Source organism: Ranitomeya variabilis, chromosome 4 (assembly GCF_051348905.1).
Source record: "Ranitomeya variabilis isolate aRanVar5 chromosome 4, aRanVar5.hap1, whole genome shotgun sequence".
NCBI lineage: Eukaryota > Metazoa > Chordata > Amphibia > Anura > Dendrobatidae > Ranitomeya > Ranitomeya variabilis.
The window spans coordinates 47,934,406-47,959,712 of NC_135235.1; the positions used below are offsets into that span (position 1 = coordinate 47,934,406).

Below are 25,307 nucleotides of genomic sequence, written 5' to 3' on the forward strand. Positions count from 1 at the left end.
AGTCCACGACAGCACCCCACATGAGAGAGGGATCCGCCCCATAGGAACAGGAAACCTACAGAATAAAAGGAGGCGGTCCCCTCTCCTCCTCAGTTTAGTTTACAGAGTACAAAAAGGGAACCGCAAAAGCTTTAGTATTAATTCTTATTCAGCAACATAAATATCTTAAACTCTATACAACCATTATTTGTGAATTTAAAAGGAAGAGCTGTGCATAACTTAGGGAGGGTAGTAAATGGGTGCTGTCGTGGACTCATTAAAAGAGCATTACCGGTGAGTAATCCGGCTTTTTACCCTTCGCCACGACAGCACCCCACATGAGAGATTTTCAGAGATTCACTATTTGGGTGGGATTACTGTATTAAGAACAGCTCTACCAAAGGTCAGATCAGAAGATGCAGATAGATCAAGTCTATAATGGTTGTAAAAGGTAGAAGGTGTAGACCAAGTTGCGGCCTTACATATTAAATGGATCGGTACATCCGCTTGTTCTGCCCAGGAGGAAGCCATGGCTCGTGTTGAGTGCGCTTTAATACCCGCTGGAGGAATCTCGCCTTTTGACGTATAGGCCAAGCAGATAGCATCTCTGATCCATCGAGATATGGTAGCTCTCGTGACCCCATGTCCTTTCTTGTGGCCCTGAAAGGAGATAAACAGAGCCCTACTCTCCCTCCATGTCTGACACCTCTCTATATAAGTCAGGATGGCTCTTCTGACATCTAAGGTGTGGAATTTATGCTGTTCTGGAGTTACAGGTGAATCAAAAAAGGAAGGGAGAAATATCTCTTGGGACCTGTGGTAGGTGGACGCTACCTTAGGGAGATATGAGGGGTCTGGTTTTAGGACTATCCGATCATGGAATATCAGTAAGAAGGGTGGGTCTACTGATAGGGCCTGGATGTCGCTAACCCGTCTAGCTGAGGTTAGGGCTACCAAGAGGGCTACTTTATATGTCAGGATTTTTAAAGGTATTGAATCTAGTGGCTCAAATGGGGAGCTGGTTAAGGCCTCTAGCACTAGATTTAAATCCCACGGAGGTAGACGGGGAATATGGACCGGTTTACTACGTTCACAAGATTTTATGAATCTGGAGATCCACCTATTAGCTGCTATATTGCATCCATATAGGGCTCCTAATGCCGAGACCTGAACTCTTAAGGTATTTACAGATAACCCCAACTCTCGGCCTTTTTGCAAGATCTCTAGAATAGGTGTGACTGGAACTTGCTTAGTGAACGGTACCGTGTAAAAGTCTAAGAATTTATTCCATACCATACTATATATCAGGGTCGTAGATCTTTTCCTGCTCAATAAGAGGGTGTTTACTAGTTCTGCTGAGAACCCTCTTGATCTTAGTAGTTGCCTCTCAAATTCCACGCCGTCAAGTGAAGACCTTTCACTTGCGGGTGGAAAAAGGGGCCTTGGGACAGCAGCTTCTTGTCTGATGGGAGAATCCATGGATCGCATAGGCACATGGTCTGGAGACAAGAGAACCATGGTCTTTTCGGCCAGAATGGTGCAATGAGGATCACTCTTGCTTGTTCCCTCCTGATCTTTCTGATCACTAGTGGAATCAGAGACATCGGAGGAAAGACGTATGCCAGCTGGAACCTCCAAGGATGGTGGAGAGAGTCTAACATATCTGGGTGATCCATGGCGTTCAGGGAAGCGAACCTTCTTACTTGCCGGTTGTCTCTTGTGGCAAATAGGTCGATTTGTGGTATCCCCCATGATTCTGTTATCATACTGAATATGGATCTGTTTAAGGTCCATTCCCCTTGACGTAACTCGTTTCGGCTGAGGTAGTCTGCCCTGATGTTCTCTACACCTCTGATGTGCAGGGCTGTTAGGGATGTTAGATGAGTCTCTGCCAGCTGGAAGATGTCTGCAGCTATGGTCATTAGACTTCCTGACCTTGTACCACCCTGACGGTTCACATATGCCACTGTGGTGGAATTGTCCAAGTAAATTCTTACATTTGCTCCTTGAATCTGTGGAAGAAAGTGATTTAAGGCATATTCTACCGCTTTTAACTCCTTCCAATTGGAGGAATATGACAATTCTGCCTGGTCCCAAGTATCTTGGGCCAGACTGTCTTTCATATGTGCTCCCCACCCAATAGGGCTGGCGTCGGTGGTAATTATTTTAGACGGGTCTATTATCCATGGCACACCCTCTGAGAGGTGGTCCATGTCTAGCCACCAGGATAGTGATTCTAAGACATCTTTGGAAAGAGTTATTCTGCTTTCTAGATGTCCGTCTTTTCCCTGAGCCAACAATACCTCATACTGTAATTGACGAGTATGAAATTGTGCCCATGGTACAGCAGGGATACATGATGATAATGACCCCAGTAAAGACATGCCCTTCCTTAGTGTCATGTATGGGTTGCGTATTGCGTCTGATACCCTTGATTGTATAGTCAGTTTCTTTGCCTGGGGGATGAAGCATCTCTGACTTACGGAGTCTAGCTGGATTCCTAGAAATGTCTGGACAGTTTCTGGATTCAGCCGGGATTTTTCGAAGTTGACGATCCAACCTAACTCCTGTAGGGACGAGATCGTATTAGATAGACGGGTTTTACACTGAAGCATAGAGTTTCCCACCACTAGAAAGTCATCTAGGTAGGGTATTATCAAGGTATCTCGTTGACGTAGATGAGCCATCACTTCTAATATCACCTTAGTGAAGATGCGGGGAGCCATAGAAAGCCCAAATGGCATTGCAACATACTGAAAGTGACGAACCTGTCCTTCCAGGGTGACTGCTACCCTTAGATACTTTTGATGTTCGGCATGTATGGGAAGATGATAATAGGCATCCTTTAAGTCTATTCCGGCCATGACACACCTAGGAAACAAGAGTTTTATGGTTGAACTAATGGATTCCATTTTGAAGGTATGATTACGCAGGAAGGCGTTTAATCTCTTGAGATTTATGATGGTTCTAAATGAACCATCAGGCTTATTGATCAAGAATAAAGGGGAATAGAACCCCTTCCCTTCTTGGTCTTGGGGAACTTCTATCAGGACTTTTTTAGACAGAAGAGATAGGATCTCTGATTCCAGAGCCCTTTGTTGGTCTTGACCTTTTGGAGATGTTACTATAAAGGAATCCCAAGGGATTCGGTCAAATTCCAATTTTAGGCCGTATTGTACAATGTCCAGAATCCACTGGCTGGATGTTATTTGTTCCCATCTGGGGAGGAAGAATTTTAATCTGCCGCCCACCTCCTGGTTAGCGGTATTTGCGTTTCGGGTTATGGGACCCGCTAAAAAAGGCACCTTTTTGCTTCGGGTCCTTCGACTCCCATCGCTCCCTTTGTTCGAACGGCTTGTTCCTGGTAAAGGGACGTCTTCTGAAGGCTCTCCTGTAGGATGGAAGATACTGGTTAGGGAAGCCTTTTTTCCTTTCTCCTGCTTTACTCAGGAGTTCATCCAGCGCTTTTCCGAAAAGGAACTCACCCTGGCAGGGGATCGCACAAAGTTTTGCTTTGGCCTGTGCGTACCCTTTCCAGTTCTTTAGCCAGAGTGCTCGCCGGGCTGTGTTCACTAGGCCGGCTGACCTGGCTGCTAGGCGTAGCGAATCCACAGAGGCATCAGCCAGGAATGCTACTGCTTCTTTGATTAGAGGGAATTTCGGCAGGATTGACTCTCTCAAAGTTCTACCTCTAATCTGTTCCTCCAGTTGCTCCATCCACACTAGTAGTGACCTCGCAGTGCAGGTACTAGATATGGCGGGCCTGAACGCCCCCGTGTTGGCTTCCCATGACCTTTTTAGTAAAGCTTCCGCTTTACGGTCCAGCAGGTCTGTCAGGACTCCTGAATCCTCCACCGGTAAGACCGACTGTTTGGTTGTGGAGGCTACAGCGGCATCAACCTTCGGCACCTTTGACCAGGTATTTAGCTCCTCGTCGCTGAAGGGATAGCGTCTTTTAGAGGATGATGGTAGAAAACCTCTATTTTGCTTATCCCACTCTTTTTTTACTATTTCTTTAATAGTTTTTATGACGGGGAAGGACCTACGTTTCCTCTGTCCTAACCCCGCGAACATGATGTCCTGAGCCGATTTACTTTCTTTCTCATCTGAGCACCCCATCGTGCTTCTGACAGATTTTATTAAATTGTCCACACTGCTGTTGGGAAGACAAAGTCCCCCTTCAGTCTCGGATGAGCTCGGCTGGGATTCCGCTTCACCTGAGGATATACGTACATCCTCTGACTGTGAACTGACTGGAGATTTGGACCTACTAAGCTGACGGGTACTGGTGGTACTTGTCTGCGCCAACCCCTGCATTTCTTCCCGGATTATAGCTCTGACATCTGATGGAGTCATTATGTTTTCCTGCCGTAAGGTTTGCATGATACACTCCGAACACAGTTTTTTAACATAATCATCCGGGAGGGGCTGCGTACATAAAGCACATTCCTTGTGCTTGGACTTGTGTGTCCTTTTCTTAGTCTAGAGGAAAGATACAGGAGGAACATATATCAGCATATAGGAAGAGACTCTTTCAAAAACTCACCCAGTGAAGCTGACAGGTACCGGTTCTGGAGGCGGATTTCGTTTGGTGGTAGAACCCTTCTCTGGAGGTCGACCACCACTCTTTGTGCTGCTCTTAGCGCTTCTCTCCTTGCTAGGAGAACGCTGTTGCACTGCGGGCAAGTGCGCATCGTCGGCCGGTGAAGCCATCTTACACACACCGGCCCGACGCTAGCGCTGCATTTTTAAATCTGCCGCCCATTCTCCTGCCTCCCCGGACCAACCCGGAAGTGCTCCAGCGACTTCCGGGTTAGACGCGCCGCTCTCACTCACCATGCGGCGGCTAGGGATATTAAGCCGGCCGCAGCAGCGCGCGCGTCCTCACGGTGCCGGGCGGACCCACGGTGACCGGATCCGGACCGTGGATGCTTGGCCAGACGAGGGGGGAGGCTGCAAGCAGGGGCTCCCCCGCCGCTGCTTCTGGAACCGCAGCCCCTGCCGTTCCCTCAGATACCGACGCAGGCGGGTGCATGGCCCAGGGATCCTCTTCATCTGTAGGTAAGCTGGGTCCCTGTAGGAACAGGAAACCTAAACTGAGGAGGAGAGGGGACCGCCTCCTTTTATTCTGTAGGTTTCCTGTTCCTATGGGGCGGATCCCTCTCTCTCATGTGGGGTGCTGTCGTGGCGAAGGGTAAAAGTGTCACTTTCAACTTTTCCCTACAGAGCTAATCTGCAGTACCAGACGCAGCCTGTGAACCATGGTAGCGCCGTTGCTGAAAAGCGTAGTATCAGACCATTTTCCTAACCAATAAACACAAGGAGCCTGACTGCATCTTCATTGAAAATTATTTTATTTGATATTATAAAATTCTATCATTAATTCCAGTTACAAAAAGAGACAAAATCAGATTCTTCCGTTACAGCGGGCGATATTAATTAGACCAGTTACATTGTCCAAAACACATGGGAGGGGATCTGTGGAGGCTGGTGAAAAGAAAAAGTGGAGGAGTTACACAATAGCAACCAATAATTTGCTATTTTTGTTCCAAAAATGGTCTAAAAAATGCTTGGAGGAAACTCCTCCACCTTGCAACAGTTTTAATTAATCTTTTCCATAGAATTTTACTGAACCAGTGTTTGCCTGCAGGTTGCTCACGGTCTAATATCTGGTTTTGGTGATTTATGGCGACATTATACGGCCGCTGCCGCAGGAGAACTTGTGTCTCTGGTATATACCAGCACCATCAACCAGCAGATGATATAAACCAGGGATATTATGGGAAAAAATTAGGCTTACAGCGCTTGTAGGAATTCTAGATTCTTTTATACCCCAATATCATCGATCTGGTGAAAGTAGGGGATCCCATACTTATTACCGTAAGCTGTCTGGTGAACTTGTCAACATCGGCCAATGTTAATCTGTGCCTGGGGTCATTAAAGGGGTTATCTGGTCTTCCGATAATATTCTACAATCGCTCTGTACCTGGTGATCTATGTGCCAGGAATCTTTGTACCTGGTGACCTATGTTCCGAGTGCCTCTGTACCTGGTGATCGCTGTACCTGGTGACCTATATACCCGGTGCCTATATACCCGGTGCCTCTGTGCCTGGTGATCTCTGTACCTGGTGACCTCTGTGCCTGGTGATCTCTGTACCTGGTGACTTATGTTCCCAGTGCCTCTGTACCTGGTGATCGCTGTACCTGGTGACCTATATACCCGGTGCCTCTGTGCCTGGTGATCTCTGTACCTGGTGACCTCTGTGCCTGGTGATCTCTGTACCTGGTGACCTATGTTCCCAGTGCCTCTGTACCTGGTGATCGCTGTACCTGGTGACCTATATACCCGGTGCCTCTGTACCTGGTGATCGCTGTACCTGGTGACCTATATACCCGGTGCCTCTGTGCCTGGTGATCTCTGTACCTGGTGACCTATATACCCGGTGCCTCTGTGCCTAGTGATCTCTGTACCTGGTGACCTATATACCCAATGCCTCTGTGCCTGGTGACCTCTGTGCCTGGTGATCTCTGTACCTGGTGACCTATGTTCCCAGTGCCTCTGTACCTGGTGACCTATATATCCGGTGCCTCTGTATCTGGTGACTTCTGTGCCTGGTGATCTCTGTACCCGGTGCCTTTGTACCTGGTGACCTCTGTGCCAGGAATTTTTGTACCTGGTGATCTATGTTCCGAGTGCCTCTGTACCTGGTGATCTCTGTATTTGGTGACCTATATACCCGGTGCCTCTGTACCTGGTGATCTCTGTACATGGTGACTTCTCTGCCTGGTGATCTCTGTACCTGGTGACCTATGTTCCCAGTGCCTCTGTACCTGGTGACTTCTGTGCCTGGTGATCTCTGTACCCGGTGCCTTTGTACCTGGTGACCTCTGTGCCTGGTGATCTGTGTACCTGGTGAACTCTGTGCCTGGTAATCTGTGTACACGGTGCCTCTGTACCTGGTGACCTCCATACCTGATCACTTCTGTATCTGGTGAGCTCCGTACCAGGAATCTCTATACTTGGTGACCTTCATACCTGGAGACCTCAATATCAGTTGACCTCCATACCAGAAACCTCTGTACCTGGCGACTTCTGTACATTGTGGCTTCTGGTTACCTGGTGACTTTCCATGTCTAGTGACCTCCATACCAGGAATCTCTGTACCTGTTGACCTCTATGTACCGGGAAACTCTGTACCTGATGAGCTCTATAAACATGTGAACTCTGAGTATAGTGACCTCTGTACTTGGTGACCTCTATGGATGTAGATCACTACCTTGCACCACCATCCAGAGGGGGGAAGATCAAGGTGGCACAAGGTAATGGTTAGCACATTGGGGACGCATGGAAACCCTATTTAGGAAGAAAGGCGCCATTATTGTGAGGCACCGTGCCGTCATTGTAGTAGAGTAACTAGTCTGGTATTCTGCACTATAAGTTTTGGGTGCTTGACACGGCCCAATGTGGTAGCAAGAAAATTTGGGGCCTCTCATCTGTATACAGCGATTCATAACATGTATTTTAGCTTGTATAGCCCCCTGTGCAAACAGCCCCGGTCACACTGCCGTCATGGCTCCTGGTCTATCTCTGCTATGAAGGATTGGTTTTCCAGATGACCCTGATAAATCCTACTGAGGTAAGACAGGGCCCATCGCGTTTCTGTAGGGGTCCAGTGTTTTTTTTTATAACAAGAATTGTGCTCCAAAATTTAAAAAAACAAAAAAACAAAAATGTAAACATAATGGCAGCCCCTATATAACACACGTCCTTTTAATTTACAACTTTGTTATTCAAGTAAATGACACGGCATCTAATCCAAGTAATGTCCCGTATACTGGAGAGGGCAGCGGTCAGGCTGAGTGTTCGTTGCTGAATTTCCTATTCACAGTGCAGTTATTTTTGCATACTTTTACTACTCGCTGCCATTTCTTTTGCTGTTATTAGCAAATTAGAGAAAGAGGCTATAAAGAGTAAACTGCGGTCAGTGGCCGGCCGACACAGAGGCCAGGAGGATATCCACGGCGTGGGCTAAATTATTCACATACCCATCAGCAGTCACTTGAGGGTGGCTCTCGTCGCTGGGCCTGGAAGAGAGGACATATTTAGGCATATTCTTGTGTATCCACTAGTGATGAGCGAACATGCTCGGATGACGTCTTACCGAGCATGCTTGGGTTTTATCCAAGCATTTGGGCGAGCTCGTATATTATGTTTGAGTCCCTGCGGTTGCATGATTTGCGGCTGTTAGACAGCCTGAACACGTGGGGATTCCCTAACAAACAGGCAATCCCTGCATTTGTATAACAGTCGCAGATCATGTAACTGCAGGGCCTCGAACAGAACATACGAGCTCGCCCAAATGCCCGGATAACACCCGAGTGTGCTCGGATAAGACATTATCCGAGCACGTTCGCTCATCACTAGTGTACAGCAAAACGGTGCTAAGATCTGGCTCTTATTGGTCTACCTGTATTTTCCAGTTCTGACGAGTACACCTCGAATGCCGCAGCTTTGTGCTCCTCCGATATCGTTCACCACGTCGTCTCCAATCATTACAGCCTGCAATATAAGGGCAGTGATCTCCAACCTGTGGCTGCAGGACAATTTATCAAAGGTGGTGCACTTGCCTACAATCCCTGCCTTCATTTTTCAGCTACCAAACCGGTTGCTACATGCATGCACGGTCAGGGCTGTGGCGTCAGTAAGCCAAACCTCCGACTCCTCAATTTCCATGACACCGACTCCACCAAAATGGGCTCCGACTCCACAGCCCTGTGTACGGGACATGACGCCTCCATACTGTACCTCGTGTGGTTGCACTCCCAGCTCATCCAATGCAGACAGGAAGAAGTTCTTGGACGGCTTTCCCACAACCTCCGCTGTAATATCGCAGGCGTACTGGACAAAAAAGAGAATTACTAATGTGCAATAATGTACAACGCAAGCACAAAAGACACCTTACCTCCAGAGCTTTCATATAGGCCCCAACGTCTAACATCAGGCCGCCTGTTTCCTTATAATAACGTCTGAAAAAAAACACAAACACAACTATCTATAAATATATATATTCCTTAAATATACACACGAAATACAGAACGACCAAAATGGTGGAAAAGACTGCAGCAAAAAGACCCACACAAAAAATATAATTTATGTTAATATTATTTTTTTCCATCAAATGCACAAAAGGAAACCTAATGCTGATATAGTCCGTGAATCAAATTCTATAAGACGGCAACGATAAAGGGGAAGATTTAGCTTTTCTTTTGGCCTCTAGTGTAGGCACGACAAAAGATCACATAAAATATGGCATAGTGTGGAGCACAAAGAAACTATGGCTTGGACTGTCCGGAAAGCTTTCTTCAATGAGCCATTAAAACAAGTACCACTTTCTGGTTTGTTGGTGTTAAGACCCCCATATACAGTAGCCGTCGGCCAAATGATCGTTTAGCCGACAGTTACAGTGGGAAAAGGAAAACTGAAATATCACATGGTCATAAGTATTCAGCCCCTTTGCTCAGTATTGAGTAGAAGCACCTTTTGAGCTAGTACAGCCATTCTTCTTGGGAATGATGCAACAAGTTTTTCACACCTGGATTTGGGGATCCTCTGCCATTCTTCCTTGCAGATCCTCTCCAGTTCTGTCAGGTTGGATGGTGAACGTTGGTGGACAGCAATTGTCAGGTCTCTCCAGAGATGCTCAATTAAGTTTAGGTCAGGGCTCTGGCTGGGCCAGTCAAGAATGGTCACAGTTGTTCTGAAGCCACTCCTTTGTTATTTTAGCTGTGTGCTTAGGGTCACTGTCTTGTTCGAAGGTGAACCTTCGGCCAAGTCTGAGGTCCAGAGCCCTCTAGAAGAGGTTTTAATCCAGGATATCTCTGTATTTGGCCGCATTCATGTTACCTTCAATGACAACCAGTTGTTTTGTCCCTGCAACTGAAAAACACCCCCACAGCATGATGCTGTCACCACCATGTTTCACTGTTGGGATTGTATTGGGCAGGTGATGAGCAGTGCCTGGTTTTCTCCACACTTACCGCTTAGAATTATAACCAAAAAGGTCTATCTTCTTCTCGTCAGACCAGAGAATCTTATTTCTCATAGTCTGGGAGTCCTTCATGTGTTTTTTAGCAAACTCTATGCGGGCTTTCATATGTCTTGCACTGAGGAGAGGCTTCCGTTGGGCCACTCTGCCGTAAAGACCCGACTGCTGGTTGGCTGCAGTGATAGTTGACTTTGTCGAACTTTCTCACATCTCCCTACTGCATCTCTGGAGCTCAGCCACAGTGATCTTGGGGTTCTTCTTTACCTCTCACCAAGGCTTTTCTCCCACGATTTCTCAGTTTGGCTGGACGGCCAGGTCTAGAAAGACTTCTGGTGGTCCCAAACTTTTCCATTTAAGGATTACGGAGGCCACTGTGCTCTTAGGAACCTTGAGTACTGCAGAAATTCTGTTGTAACCTTGGCCAGATCTGTGCCTTGCCACAATTCTGTCTCTGAGCTCCTTGGCCAGTTCCTTTGACCTCATGATTTTCATTTGGTCTGACATGCACTGTGAGCTGTGAGGTCTTATATAGACAGGTGTGTGCCTTTCCAAATCAAGTCCTATCAGTTTAATTAAACACATCGGGACTCCAATGAAGGAGTAGAATCATCTCAAGGAGGATCAGAAGGAAATGGACAGCATGTGACTTAAATATGAGTGTCTGAGCAAAGGGTCTGAATACTTATGACCATGTGATATTTCAGGTTTTTAATAAATATGCAAACATTTCTACATTTTTTGTTATGTTTCAGTCAAGATGGGGTGCAGAGTGTACATTAATGAGAAAAAATGAACTTTTTTTAATTTACCAAATGGCTGCAATGAGACAAAGAGTGAAAAATTTTAAGTGGTCTGAATACTTTCCATACCCACTGTAATTCCACCCACCTGCCTCATTTACAGGAACGCTCAGCTTGGCCGCTGGAATGCGAATGTGCAAAAATAATCTGTTGCTATCTATTTAGTTAGTAACTACCTTCCTGTTCTATCCGGTGTCGTCTCAGAGTGGTCACTGTCGGCGATTCAGCTGCTCCACATAAACAGAGCAGCTCTTCCTCTTCTGAGCTGCTCTGTCAACAGGTGCAAGACTGCAGATGTCATGCTGATTGAAAGCCGGCTCCCTGCAGTTAGGCAGCGGGGAGCCAGCTGTCAATCAGCATGACATCGGCAGTAATTCTCTGTAAGCAGAAGAGAAGCCGCTGCTCTGTCGATGTGACGTCAGTGGAAGCTACAGAATTGCAGACAGGAGCAGTTTATGACCGATCTGCGCTGCACAGAACAGGTTGGTAAATAGTAACTACCTCCTTGTTAGTTCTAGTCCTGGATAACCCCTTTAAATGGGCTCAAAATTATTTTTGCAATTCGGGGTTTATTAAAAATGTTGCACCATTTACTTTTTTTGCCTGTAGTTTTGCCATCTTTATGGCTGGTAGACGAATATTTTAAGTAAGTATCCGTCAGAGAGCTTAGTAACTCTTTAGTCTTTTAGTCTTTTACCAAGCTTCAATCAGTTCTGCCGTGAGCTATGATCGCAAATCAGCAGAGAGAAGCTCAGAAAATCACAGATAAAAGAGCTATAAACTCCCTGCCAGAACAAGCTCACTGACAGGTTCTTAGTTAATCTTATTCCGCAGCCAACAATAAGCAGAGTAAAAAAATAGCCTTCATAGTCAAAATGTGCCAAATTTTTAATGAAATTTAATTGCAAATATTTTCAGTCCAAATACATGCAGCTAAGTAAAAAATGCATGTATTTAGGAGTCCCACATCATGATGATCTGTGGGGGTCCCAGCAATCAGACCCCTACAGATTTTACACTAAATGTGTATTAGTGGAAACTAAAGATTACCTAAAGTGTATTGTCCTTCATGTCAAATGCAGGGATGATAAGGATATCTCCTTGGTCCATTAGTTTGGTATGAACAACCAATATTCCGACTCACGTTCGTTCATAGGGATTTCTATAGATGATTCCGGGGACACGTAGGACGCTGAACCACTCACCCTTTCCCTAGAGATATGAGCACTGGTTTCTCCAAATTGACCAACACCTGAAACGCTCGGTTGACATTTTGATAGGAGAAGTTTTCGGCAGCGTCTCCAACCACAACGCAGTTGGGTTCAGATTTATCAATGGAGTCAAATTCAGGGAGAAGATCTAAAACGAAAAAAGATGGTGGACATATAGATACAATTCATTGATCCATAAGGGTAAACATTTCAAGATGTGATTTTAAATGATAATAATAATAATAATAAAAAAAAGTCAATATTGACTTTTGGGATTGCTACATGCAATAGCTGGTTGTCACGCTTTGAAGGTCTCAAACTGTCCCCCTGGAGCTGGGACCCTAACTATCCATGTCCCGGGGGTGCTCTTAGAGAAGCCCAAGTCTCCAACCTTACTATGCTCCTGTAAAAACCCTAATCTGTCCCCACCCCATGAGACATGGAACAGAAATGAAAGGTGAGCCAGAGACAAAGACAAGACAGGGATAACAGAAAACCTCTATCATACAAAAGCACAAACCATCAATAGGGAGGAGGATAGGGACTGGGAGGAATAAACTGAATGGGAAAAGGGAACAGGAGATAAACATACACATTCAACAGCAAACTAGAGAACACCACATCTCCAACTCCAAACTTCAACTACTTAGCACAGGAAGACGAATCTTTCACAGGCAGGGACTAAACGCCCAGAGCCAATATATACAGAGGGAATAAAGCAGTTACAGCTGGGAACAACCAGGCTGTATGGTCTCATCCAGCATGGAAAGAGTTTTTAACCCTCTCAGAACTGAAGGAAAGGAAAATCCATCTAAATTAGAACACGAATCACACCGTCTCTAAAGAGGACTGCGATTCATTGCCCGTTGTGACCGTCTAACTCCAAGTCTTCCAAAGGGATGTGACACCCTCGTGACACTGGTGCAAGAATCCATGTCCCCTTCTTCAAAGAGGTGATTTGCAAAGAATAAAGGTGTGATGTAAAACATCTAATGTGAAACAATATTTGTCTTTATAAGCCATTCTTATAGCTATTATTTGCCATCATCCATCAGGTACGTTACCACCATTATTGGACAGGTGCAGCTTCTTCCGGCGAGACGCTATATCCACTCACCATCATGGACCAGTAAGTGAGGGCGCAGTCCCTGTTCCATCATCAGTTTTCTTGCAGCCGGTCCTGGAGCCGTTACTTCATCTTCGGATATGTTAAAACCAAACTTCTGCAGTTTACGAACAAACTGGGCTCTTGTGGCCTGAGACTCGTTTGTGCAGAATCGCAACTTCAAACCCGCTTGCCGGATCCTAGTGAAAAAGACCGAAAACTTCACTTGATGAAATCGAAGTCTGTAAATGTGCAGACACACAATCGCATATATACAGTGACATTTCTTCTCCCTGGGAAGACTTAAAGGGATTGTTCAGACTTGGGGTTCAAGACTGCAGTCACTGTATATTACTGCAGACTTGTGAATCCTTACAGAGCGCATTGTGCACTCTGTCAGGATTCTCCGATGCAGGTGGAAGCGTGATCACAAATATGGGGTTTGCATACTTGAGGTTTACATGCCCATTAGACGTGCGCGGCCTCGTTTAGTACAAGCAACTTAAACGAGGCTGGTCACGTTTAGTCAGAATGTGGCTGGAAGCATGAAATTCATATGCTTGCGGTTACAAGACTGTCCGCTCCCGGAGAATCCTGACAGCGAGCACTGTGCACGAAATGTGAGGATTCAAAAGTCTGCAGTCACATGGAGTTACTGCAGCTTTGAGCCCCAAGCCTGGACAACCCCTTTAACTAGATCAGATTTTGGGGGTTTTGGAATTTTTAGTCCCCAAATACCATATGTAGTATAGTGGCTTTTTTTCATTGAGCAGGCGGCCACTTTTCTGGAAGATCATCTTTTCACTGCAGTTTTGGGTGGCCGTGATTGAGATATTTTTGTGTGATGTATTAAGTAGTAAGTGAACAGTTCTTAAAGTGGATGTGTTAGAAGCAAGAAAAATTGACAAGTGTAAGGAAATGAATTACACCAACAAGGGGCAAAATGTGTTGACTTGACGAGTGGGTCAGAGCATCTCCATAATGGCAGGTCTCGTAGGGTGTTGCCTGGATGCAGTGGTCAGTATCTAAGAACAGGGGTCCATGTAAGGACAACCGGTGACAGACGCAAAATAACGGGCATCCAAGGCTCACTGAGGGGTATGGGGAGGAAAGCCTAGCCTGTCTGGTCCCATACTGTAGACGATGGTAGTGCATTTTTGCATATTTGGGCAAAACAAGAACTGTTAATAGCAAGAGGTAAAAAATCCAGTCTGGTAAACCAGAAGGACAACTGAATGGGGCCAATGCAAAATCTATAATGGTGAAATTTACAAAAAAGTAAGTTTTGGGGACAAAGTCAGACGTGAGATTAGGTAGACGCCGCCCAAGTGCAGAACCGGGCACAGGAGATGGAGGTGCAGAGTCCGAGCCCTTGTGGTACCTCAGACCTCAGCAGCTCGAGGTTAAATACAGCTCCTGGGCTTGTCTGTGGCCATCAGACAGATGAAAATTACACCGAACACTTAACGTGTAATTGCCCTTCATAACATGAGCTTTTCTCTTTTAAATGAGGCCATTTGGATAAAGAGATAACGAGATTCCAGCGTACGTTACTAATGTACCAGCGGAGCGTGGCGCACTTGGAGGGTAATGATGCAGGTGAGCAGAGCATACGAGGGACCAATTATCCCTAATAAATGACTGTGCGACCTTCTCAGAACAGTGAGCAGAGGGCGACAGGAGGAAAGGGCCGAGGCCGCATCTGTTCTCTCACGATATGGCGAGTACTCCCAACAAGTGCCCACCCGAACCGGAATGTAGGGAAGAACGCCGCCATGGTCCCAGGTGTGCGCTCCATGGCCACACTTTAATTCAATGTGTCCTATATATCATTAATATAAACCTGTTAAGCCTTTGTAGTACTGACAAGCAACGATAAAGCTTCTGGAGCGGGTATTCTACCGGCAGAGGTGTGCGGAAGGTGCAAGGATGTGCTACTTCTCCATCAGCCGTAGATTCTCTCATCTGGGACGATTATGCTAATCACACTCTGACCAGAGTGGGATCCGATTATCTCGGATGAGAAGATCTTCAACATTCTATGAGGACATTTGAATAGGACTTCACTCAGATGTCATCCGAGTGCAGTCTGATTTTTCCCTCTCATTGACTTGCATGGCTAATATTGGATCAAACTCACTTGGACATGCAAAGATTTATTCCTCAGACAGTCTGTGTCCGAGGAAACTAATCGGACATCTGCGCGGTCCTATAGTATAACACTGGTCAGAGTGCAATCCCATGTTTTGTCAGTTCACACTCGGACTGCACACACGCTCGCCTACACCCGCCCTTAAAGGGATTTACAGACCAAGGCCTGATACCATCACTGTTGTGTTGGCAAAGCTAGAAAAGAATTCTGAAAACCCTGAATCACTCGGTGCCATTTCCAAGCTCGCAACGGATGTTAAACTCCAACCGAAGCTATATTAGGCCTCATTCAGACTTCCAATATTTTTTTTCTGCATAAGAGAATTGGAAAAATTGATTTTAATGCAATTTTTATCCATTTTTGGTCTGTGTGTCAGTTTTTACCATCAGTGTTGGATCTGTTTTTCAGGTCTGCAAAAAAAAAAAGAAAATTCCAAGCCTCTCCTACCCATTAAGGATGAAACGCCTCCGAGAGCCACCCTTTCTTTTTCCATGGACCCATTTGGCCTTGGTTTGATGAATACGATCCGTAAGTCTTTGCAGTGAAATTTTTGTAGACTCTCGGTCCATAAAAGAAGACACGGACACGTGAACAGCTCCGTACTGTGGATTATAATGGGCAAATGTTCTACCCATGAAAAAACGGATTTCTGAATGATGTCTAATCTGAACTGACATACTATCCAAAGCTGGAAAAATCCACAGAGCTCAACATCAGGCGCACATTTCTGACTCTCCAACTAGAGGCTACTAACCGGGGCAGAGGGCTATCCTCCTGCCAGATGCCGGCGGCAGCCGAAACTATATACTCAATGGACAGTCCAGGGTTTAATTCTGGTCAGGCTTAAAAAAGTGATTTTCTTCCCTGATGGCATACTATTATTTCTAGAGGTCAGTGAATCAATGGCCGCAGCATTGATGTTCATACTGTACGTTCCAAACCTTCACATTCCAAAATTCACTTAGAATTTCTGTAAATGGACATGTGTCAATAAAGAAGAATAAAAGGGGGGCAATAAAGAGCGATGCACACATTGATACCCCAGATTGACCGCTCTTACCCCCCAGGCCGCCTTCCTGCCCATTATCTGCAGTGTAAGGCTCTGAGCGGCAGGGGGTTAATGCGATCCTAATTCCAGGTCTTCTGATCTTTTATGACTTCCACAAAACATCTGTGTTGGTAAAACAATTACCTGCGTAGATGCCTGTGCGCCATTTAATCATTAATCGGCTGCTGGCGGGAATCTAAACTGTGATCGGGGCATCTGTTCCCCCATTACATGGACTAATCAGCAACAATCATCGTTATAGGGAGAAGGAAAAAGAAGTTGTATCTTAAAGGATGACAAAACTGACATTCCTGCCCGGTAACGGTGCTCCGAACAGACAGCCATTAATCAGATAAGTGCAATACGTAGTTGTGACGGATAGCACTCGTCCCCGGGTTATTCAATGAGGCCGGGCACGTGTCCGATTTTTTTTCCTTGGACCAAGTGGTGCAAGAAAACAAATATCGCAGAAGGCACTCACCCATTAATGTCTATGGGTCTGAGAAAAAAAATCGGATCACACTCGGATGACCTCCGATTGTCAAAAACTGACACAATGAAGAAAGTGGAGAAATTTTGTTTTTCTCTCCACCTCCGGGAAATTCGGATCCCACTTTGATCGTGATTAGCACACTTGGCGATGGAGAGACCACCGCCGTCTGCACTTGCCCTAAATGAAACACAACATTCTATTCCTTCATGCACGTCTAGTCGAAATGTGGCCAAAAGTATGAAAATGACATTCTTGCGGTGACATGACCACCCACCCCCGGCATCGGATAATCCTCATAGTGCGCAGTGCACGCGTATGTCAGGTCTGTAGGCATCTGCATATTTTTTTCATTTTTTTTGCTGGCTGTATGGAATAGTATAGAAAAAGTTAAAAAAAAAGTGAGGTCCTATGGGTACAAAAAAAGGTCCCCAAAAAGGGACCAATCTATTAGACTTACAGCTCGCTTGTCATTAGTGGTTTATGAGCTTCTCCGTGTTTTCGGCTTCTTCTGTGGGGATGATCCGCTATAGAACGTCATTACATTGGAAGTGGAATTCAACTAAAATCTTCTGTTAAGACTGAATATTTAAAAAGACAAATAGCAATAAATTCCAAGCCGGACGCCCCGGGGGAGCAGACGGCCTCCTGCGGAGCGGGATCACTTTATGGGATATGTATAGGCACATATTTCGTGGTAGCGGGGTCTTGTCCTGCCTGGTGGGACACCGATCCGCCACCCGCTGCTCACTTCTCCTGTCAGGATTTTATTGCAGACTGTTCAGACAGAAGTTGTGTGCAAATCTCCAAGAATACGCTGTAAATGTCTATTCATATGCCAGGAGGGAGCTGATAGAAGAAGGTGGTCTCCTGCCGGCCTCTATTGATCAGGCACACTTCCCAATGAAAACATTCATTCTATGCACTTGTCACCACAAAGATCCAAGACAAGGAGGTAAAGAAAGGACACACGCACTTGTCTGTTTTTAAGCGATTAAAACTTTCTTTTTTATTTGTTCAGTATGGAAAATTATGAAACATTGAAAATAACTTTATTAGGGGATTTGTCTTAATTTATGTAAAAAAAAATGCATATAAGTGGCTTCCAAAATGTAGCTTTTCTCTGGTGTATTTAGCGGCCTTCAGAAGCACTGAGAACGTCCTCATTTGGAGTACAGATGATGGCAGTGATGGGTCAGCGCCTGTCTCCTCCACCTCTGAACAAGAATCCCTCCTGCAGCAGCTTATCAGAGTTAGTGACTATAATATAATAATGATAATGACACATATGTGCCGAGCTGACCCATCACTGCCATCAGCTGTACTCATCAACATTTTTATCCTCTTAATATATTGCAGTCATCATATTATATAGCACTGCATGCTTACAATTGCTCATTTTGCCTTTCTACCCAGCTAATTCTTCTCTTTTCCATTAGGTCTATGACATCACATGAATTTTTCTAAGCTCTATGTAGAAACAGGAGGTCAATTTTCCCCGTATGAGTCATCGCTGCAAAAGTCCCTGGCGGGAGGAGGAGTCTGGGTCAAGTTGTGAATAGAGGAATGATTTCTGCAGGGACAAGTAACTTCCTGTTTCTACATAGAGAAGAGAAAAGAGAAGAATTTACTGGGTCGAAAGGGAAAGTGAGCAATTGTAAGAACACAGTGCTATATAATGTGGTGACTGCAATATATTAAGAGGATAAAAACTTTGATGGGAGGAGGAGGAGGGCTTCTTTGATGCAGCTAAAAGCAAGCAAATAGACAGGAAAAGCTGAGGTTTGGAAGCTGCTTACAGGTAATTTTTTTACTAGAATGTAGACAAATCCTCTGATAAAGTTTCGTAACTTTCCATGGTGGACAAAAGTATTAAAAAAAAAAGTATTGTTACTCTTAAAGGCTCTGTACAAGTTCTAAAATCCTTTGTACACTGGTCACGGAGGCCCATGGGCTCCTACTGGTCATCTGTAGGCTTCAGGAAATGTCCCACTTATATGAATGTGGCTTACAAAAATTTAAATGTTTGTGACCAAAACAAGCCCATTTGGGTGAATAGAACTGATTGTTACTGTCCTAAATTACTGCGACAAAATCTGCTGCGTGTGAATATAACCCAACTCTGCCGCTGCATAAATGAGCTCTGCTAAGCTGTAATGGACGTGTCTGATGGTGAGCTTGTCATCAGTATCCAACACCATCCAACCAGGGGCGGTGCAACCTGTGCAGCCATACAGGGGCCCAGGAGGTCAGGGGCCATTAGCGCCTCCAGTGCAGGTGGGATTGTGCATTCTGATGAGATATTGGCTGCAGATGTCCCATATACTGTTCTATCACAGGGGCCTCTTCTGTCTGTGTCGCTCCTGAATCCCACTGGGGCCTCTTCTGTCTGTGTCACTCCTGAATCCCACTGGGGCCTCTTCTGTCTGTGTCGCTCCTGAATCCCACTGGGGCCTCTTCTGTCTGTGTCGCTCCTGAATCCCACTGGGGCCACTTCTGTCTGTGTCGCTCCTGAATCCCACAGGGGCCACTTCTGTCTGTGTCGCTCCTGAATCCCACTGGGGCCTCTTCTGTCTGTGTCACTCCTGAATCCCACTGGGGCCTCTTCTGTCTGTGTCGCTCCTGAATCCCACTGGGGCCTCTTCTGTCTGTGTCGCTCCTGAATCCCACTGGGGCCTCTTCTGTCTGTGTCGCTCCTGAATCCCACTGGGGCCTCTTCTGTCTGTGTCGCTCCTGAATCCCACTGGGGCCTCTTCTGTCTGTGTTGCTCCTGAATCCCACTGGGGCCTCTTCTGTCTGTGTCGCTCCTGAATCCCACAGGGGCCTCTTCTGTCTGTGTCGCTCCTGAATCCCACAGGAACCTCTTCTGTCTGTGTCACTCCAGAATCCCACTGGGGCCTCTTCTGTCTGTGTCGCTCCTGAATCCCACAGGAGCCTCTTCTGTCTGTGTCGCTCCTGAATCCCACAGGGGCCTCTTCTGTCTGTGTCGCTCCTGAATCCCACTGGGGCCTCTTCTGTCTGTGTCGCTCCTGAATCCCACTAGGGCCTCTTCTGTCTGTGTCGCTCCTGAATCCCACAGGAGCCTCTTCTGTCTGTGTCGCTCCTGAATCCCACTGGGGCCTCTTCTGTCTGTGTCGCTCCTGAATCCCACAGGAGCCTCTTCTGTCTGTGTCGCTCCTGAATCCCACAGGGGCCTCTTCTGTCTGTGTCGCTCCTGAATCCCACTGGGGCCTCTTCTGTCTGTGTCGCTCCTGAATCCCACTAGGGCCTCTTCTGTCTGTGTCGCTCCTGAATCCTACAGGAGCCTCTTATGTCTGTGCCGCTCCTGAATCCCACCATGTGGTGAATTCATGTACACTGTGGGGTCTTACACACTACCATGTATGTATATCGCATATGTGCAGCCATGCGCTTGCACGCTCCAGGCACCGTGACTGCAGACTTGAACCCCAAGCATGGACAACCCCTTTAAAGGGAATTTGTCATCAGAAAATGATCTATTATATAAATCAGTATTTTTAAAAATACATTTTGCTATTTTTTTTAATCTCATATCATGATCTGTATAAGAAAAAAAAAAAAATAATTAATAAAAAATAAAGTAATCTTGCAATTTTCACATTGGGCGCTGAGGCTATTTTAGACTCATACTTACTGTCCTTTCAGGAACAATTTTCATAAGTCTCACTATCATCACAGACAGGAATACAACCATACAACCACAAGTCACACCTCTATTTCCCTAACTGATCTGTCACCACTTCATTTCCAATGCTGTTTCATTCCTCCACCAGTCTCCATACTTCCTGTAACTTATGAACAATTATGTGACCACTGCAGCCAATCACTGGCGGCAGTGGTGACCAATGTGCCACTGCTGTGGCTGGTGATCGGCTGCAGTGGTCACATACCAGTATGGACTGAAAAGGAAGTAGATTGTCCCACAGCCCAGGTGCTGTAGTTGCTGGTATCACCGTTCAGTGCTAATCTGTGGATCGTCTGTCACTGCACGCGCCTCTATATATAGACCTGTGTACTAAGTATAGCTGCCACCTGCCACCCCAGACTGCCAGACATACAGTCGCTGCCCATCATGGAGGTGAGCACAGGACGCCTCCTTCTCGGACACCTTTTTTAAAGCAAATGCCCAAAGTCAGACACAGTGACTGATAGCAGCATGACATAAAGCCTCATACACGGTGATGTGCTGCAGACTTGTGCTGTACAGGGACCTACCAATCAGCGGAAGTCACCAGCAAGAGATCCGGCGCTCCAAAGCGCCAAAACAGTGTAGTGGCCATTCTCTGGTACTGCAACAGCTAGTCACACTATGATCTGAGCTGCAGTACCCGAGAATGGCCAGTACACAGTGTACGGCGCTGTGGTGTCTCATATCAGCTGATCGGCGGGGGGTGCTGGGTGCTGCCCCCCACCAGTCTGACACTGATAACCTATAGGGAGAAAGCTGACTGACTAAGCAGTTATGAGGATCTTTCACTCGGTCAAAAGTGAACAAATATTTGCTCTTATTTAATTCACGCTGCTCCCTCGAGTATTCAGATTTTTTTACTTTTTAAACACTGTCATTTAGTTCTAGAGATGTGGACCTTTTTATTTAGTACTATTTTTATGGTCTTTTCAAGGGGGCGTGGCTCATAGTAATAATGCCAAGTAGTCTAAAGACACGCCCCTGAAGATCCTGTGAGCCACGCCCCTTTATAAAAAAACATACAAATAACACTAAATAAAAAGGCCCATATTTCTGGAACAGTATATTATATATTTATATATATATATATATATATATATATATATATGTCACAAAAAATACTCAGCAGTGGGCATAAACTAAGAGCAAAACTGACCATTTTGGACTTGTTGGCATGTTGTCTTTAAAGGGTTATTTCCAAGATAGTGAGTTATATGTGTAGCGCCCCCACTGCCGCAGGGCCGAGGGGTACCCGGTACCGGGCCTCTGAGTCTCTGCTCTGGGGTTGTCATGGTGGCTAGACCCGGTCCGTGACCCTGCTGAGGGGCGCCCAATGAAAGGTGTGGATGGTGATGATGTTATGGTGCAGTGCAGGTCGCAGTAAATAACGAGGACACCAGGTTGCAGTCTCTTTACCTCTTTACTGAAGGCTTCAGGATCCTCAGTCCGGAATACAGTTACCCGGGCTACCTGAGTCCGGCCGGTCCGATGGCACCTCCAGAGTTCCCTTTGCAGGTGGAAATCTGTGCCTACCTTCTAGCGCTTGTGTGTTGTAGTCCTCCCCTGCTGTGCTTACGGGATAGTCCCCACAACTGTTGTGTCTGTTTCTGAAGTTCCCTCACAACTCGATGATGATGTTCTTCTACGTCCCCCAGATGATATGGCTAGGACGCACCCGTATGACGGGTAGGCTCGGAGTTCTTCCGGGACCCTAGTGTCGCCCCTCTCCTGTTGTTGCCCCGTGTCTTCATAGGTGATTTGGGTGAGACAGCCCGCCTATAGCTGACTGTCCTGCCGTAGGTTTGAAGTATTGTTTGGAGCTCAATACTTCCTCGGCGTTCCGGCCACCGGCTGCGCGCCTCAGTAGGATGTTGCCTCGTCTTACAGCACGACTCCTACTGGTGTTTCTCCTTGTTGCGTTGATCTCGTTTCTCACTCAGCACAATAAATCTCGCTTCTTATCCTTTCTTGGGGCACCGCCGCAATGAAGTGCAGGCGCGGTCCTGTAACGTTCTCTCTGTTCGCTAGGCCTCTGTCAGGATCCCACCCCTGACAGGGACCCCCCTGAGTCTCTCCCCGCAACACCCTCTGCCACAGGATGTTGCCTGTTCGATTCCCAGTCAGCTTCTGTCTAACTTCCTATCCAACCCCCAGTTTTACCAGATTGTGAGGAGTGGCCTAATACATAGCACCCTTAGCTCCCCCTGGAGGCCAGACTGTGAAGTGTATTGGTGTCTGTGATACCTGGTCAGATGAACTCCTTCAGTGCCATCAGACGTACCATAGCCCCCCTTAACGGCGGAGCATCAGTACTGCAACGACCAGGACTCTGGGGCGCTGCATATGCTATCTACAGGATAAGGGATATCTTATTGATTGCTGGGGGTCTGACTGCTGAGACCCCCAGTGATCCTGAGACGGGACCAGCAGAGTCCCATCTTAAACGGGAGTACGTGCACATGCCTGGCCTCAGTTCCATTCATTGTCTATGGGTCTGCGGCCAATGGCGGAGAGATGTACCTTCTATAGGAGTCCCATAGACAATGAATTTAGCAGAGGTCATGAACGTTCTCGGGATCGGTGGGGGTCCCTATGGTCGGACCTCCAGCTATCAGCAAGTTATCCTCTATGCAATGGAAAGGAGATTACTAGGGTTGAGCGAAACGGATCGGTCATTTTCATAAGTCGCCGACTTTTGGCAAAGTCGGCGTCTCATGAAACCCGACCCGATCCCTGTGTGGGGTCGGCCATGCGGTACGCGATCTTGGCGCCAAAGTCGCGTTTCGTATGACGCCTTCCCCGCCATTTTTTCAGCCAATTAAGGAGTGTGGGCAGCGTGATGACATAGGTTCCGGTCTCTGCGGCGTCATAGAGCCATATTACCGTTTGGGCTGCAGTGATTTCCGCAGTCAAACACAACATATGCTTTGCACGGAGGAGAGAGAGAGAGAGAGACTGACTTGCATTGGGTTTCGTGTTCCGGTCCGGAACCCGACTTCACAGTAGAATCGGCCGATTTCACGCGATCCGACTTTCGAGAAGGTCGGGTTTCACAAAACCCAACTCGATCCTAAAAAAGCAAAAGTCGCTCAACCCTAGAGATTACTCTTTGGGGAATAAACCAGTCATATAACACAAACTACGATTAAAAAGGGGTGTAATCCACTGGGAAATTAGAGATGAGGGGGACCGTGATAGGCCGCAGAGGAGGCATAATGGGGTCCATCAGTGTGACCTTATGACCTTAGTTTCCTGGTGGTCTGGTTAGGGGGATAATGGTGCAAATAACAGAAGTGTCTGCCAGCTATGATGGAGCTGACGATGTGGTAGTGGGTGGTCGATTAGGGGGTCACCTGGGGAGAAGTATGAACATGGGTCCATTAGACTGCAGCTGTAGGGGTCGGGCAGAAGGGAGCACAGGGATCACTGTGGATGGGTAATAAGAGTACACAAAGTGATAACAGAACTTTCGAGAACAGTAATAAGAAACCCTCTGTGCTCGGATGTTATATGGATCATGGATAAATACCAGCTTATAGGACGTGCAGAGGATTTATTGCTGGGGAATTACATTCATGCCGATCCTGGAACGACCAAATTGTAAGAACTTGATCGCACAGACCAGGTGACAGTGACATTCACCGGCAGATAAGCCACGCCTCTTCGTACGACTCTAGCCCCGCCCCGTCACTTGCACACCACGCCCCCTGGCTGCAGTGCAGCCTGCTCACCTGCTGACTGCCTCGGTAGAGCCGGTTATGGCGGCGCCCCCCGCAGGGCCGCCGCTGTCATACAGGACCCCGCTGACGTCCAGCAGCACCGCCCGGACCCCGCCAGTCCAGGACGCCATGTCCAGCTTGTTCCGAGCTAATCAGACCACATATGACGTAATTGCAGCGGTGCATCACGGGACATGTAGTTCCGAAATAGAGGAATCAGGAGAAAGCAATCAATAACCGAGAGCAGTGGGAAGAAAATGAAACAACACTGACCTGGAGATGAGGGCGCAAAGTTTAGAAACAAAAAAAAATAAATTAGGAACTTTTTTCTTTATTTTGAAATTTTGCACCCAAAGATCCCTCCTCTGTGCCCTCCTTCAAGCTACACAACTATACAGGTGTATCTATCTATCTATCTATCTATCTATCTATCTATATATATATATCGGCTGCAGTGCTGTTGCACCATGTGGCCTCACTCTAAAGTCTTCACTCTATGTAATATGTATGTAACCCATTCTCATGTACAGCACCATGGAATCAATGGTGCTATATAAATAAATAGTAATAATATAATATGGCGCTGCAAGTTCACCAAATATTATTTTAATACAATATTCCTCACTGCTACAATTACTGAACACTGATGTCCTGTCTCTGAGTCGATAAAGCCTATGTTCTTCCTTTATATATTTACTAGCTATTGAACTCGTTCTACGCCCGGGTGGCGAGCATTTATATTGGTATATGGTCTCCATCCTGGTATGTGCTGCTTCCATCCTGCGCCCTCATCCTGTTTTGTGCGCCTCCATCTTGTCATGTGCTGCTCCCATCCAGCGCCCCAATCCTGTCATGTGCTCCCATCCTGCACCCCAATCCTGTCATGTGCTCCCATCCTGCACCCCAATCCTGTCATGTGCTGCACCCATCCTGCACCCCAATCCTGTCATGTGCTGCTCCCATCCTGCGCCCCCATCCTGTCATGTGCTACTCCCATCCTGCACCCCCATCCTGTCATGTGCTCCCATCCTGCACCCCAATCCTGTC

General features: G+C 46.6%; 1 protein-coding gene across 6 annotated transcripts; it reads right to left on the minus strand.

Moving 5' to 3' along the window:
* Positions 1–5,316: 5,316 nt before the first annotated feature.
* Positions 5,317–24,432, minus strand: LHPP (phospholysine phosphohistidine inorganic pyrophosphate phosphatase). Of its 6 annotated transcripts, none has more exons than XR_013214462.1 (8): positions 24,273–24,432; positions 13,155–13,342; positions 12,032–12,185; positions 8,944–9,007; positions 8,787–8,879; positions 8,449–8,540; positions 6,515–8,065; positions 5,317–6,247 (listed from the first exon to the last, which is right to left on the minus strand). XR_013214462.1 is itself a non-coding variant. In XM_077258462.1 (7 exons), the coding sequence occupies exons 1-7, from the start codon at positions 24,389–24,391 to the stop codon at positions 7,963–7,965; spliced, it is 813 nt and encodes a 270-aa protein (XP_077114577.1). In that variant the 5' UTR covers positions 24,392–24,432; the 3' UTR covers positions 5,317–7,962. The 6 variants fall into 6 exon arrangements, 1 of the variants encoding a protein (XP_077114577.1); XR_013214459.1 differs by having other exon boundaries at positions 5,317–6,412; positions 6,491–8,065; XR_013214458.1 differs by having other exon boundaries at positions 5,317–6,427; positions 6,491–8,065.
* Between the last annotated feature and the right edge of the window lie 875 nt (positions 24,433–25,307).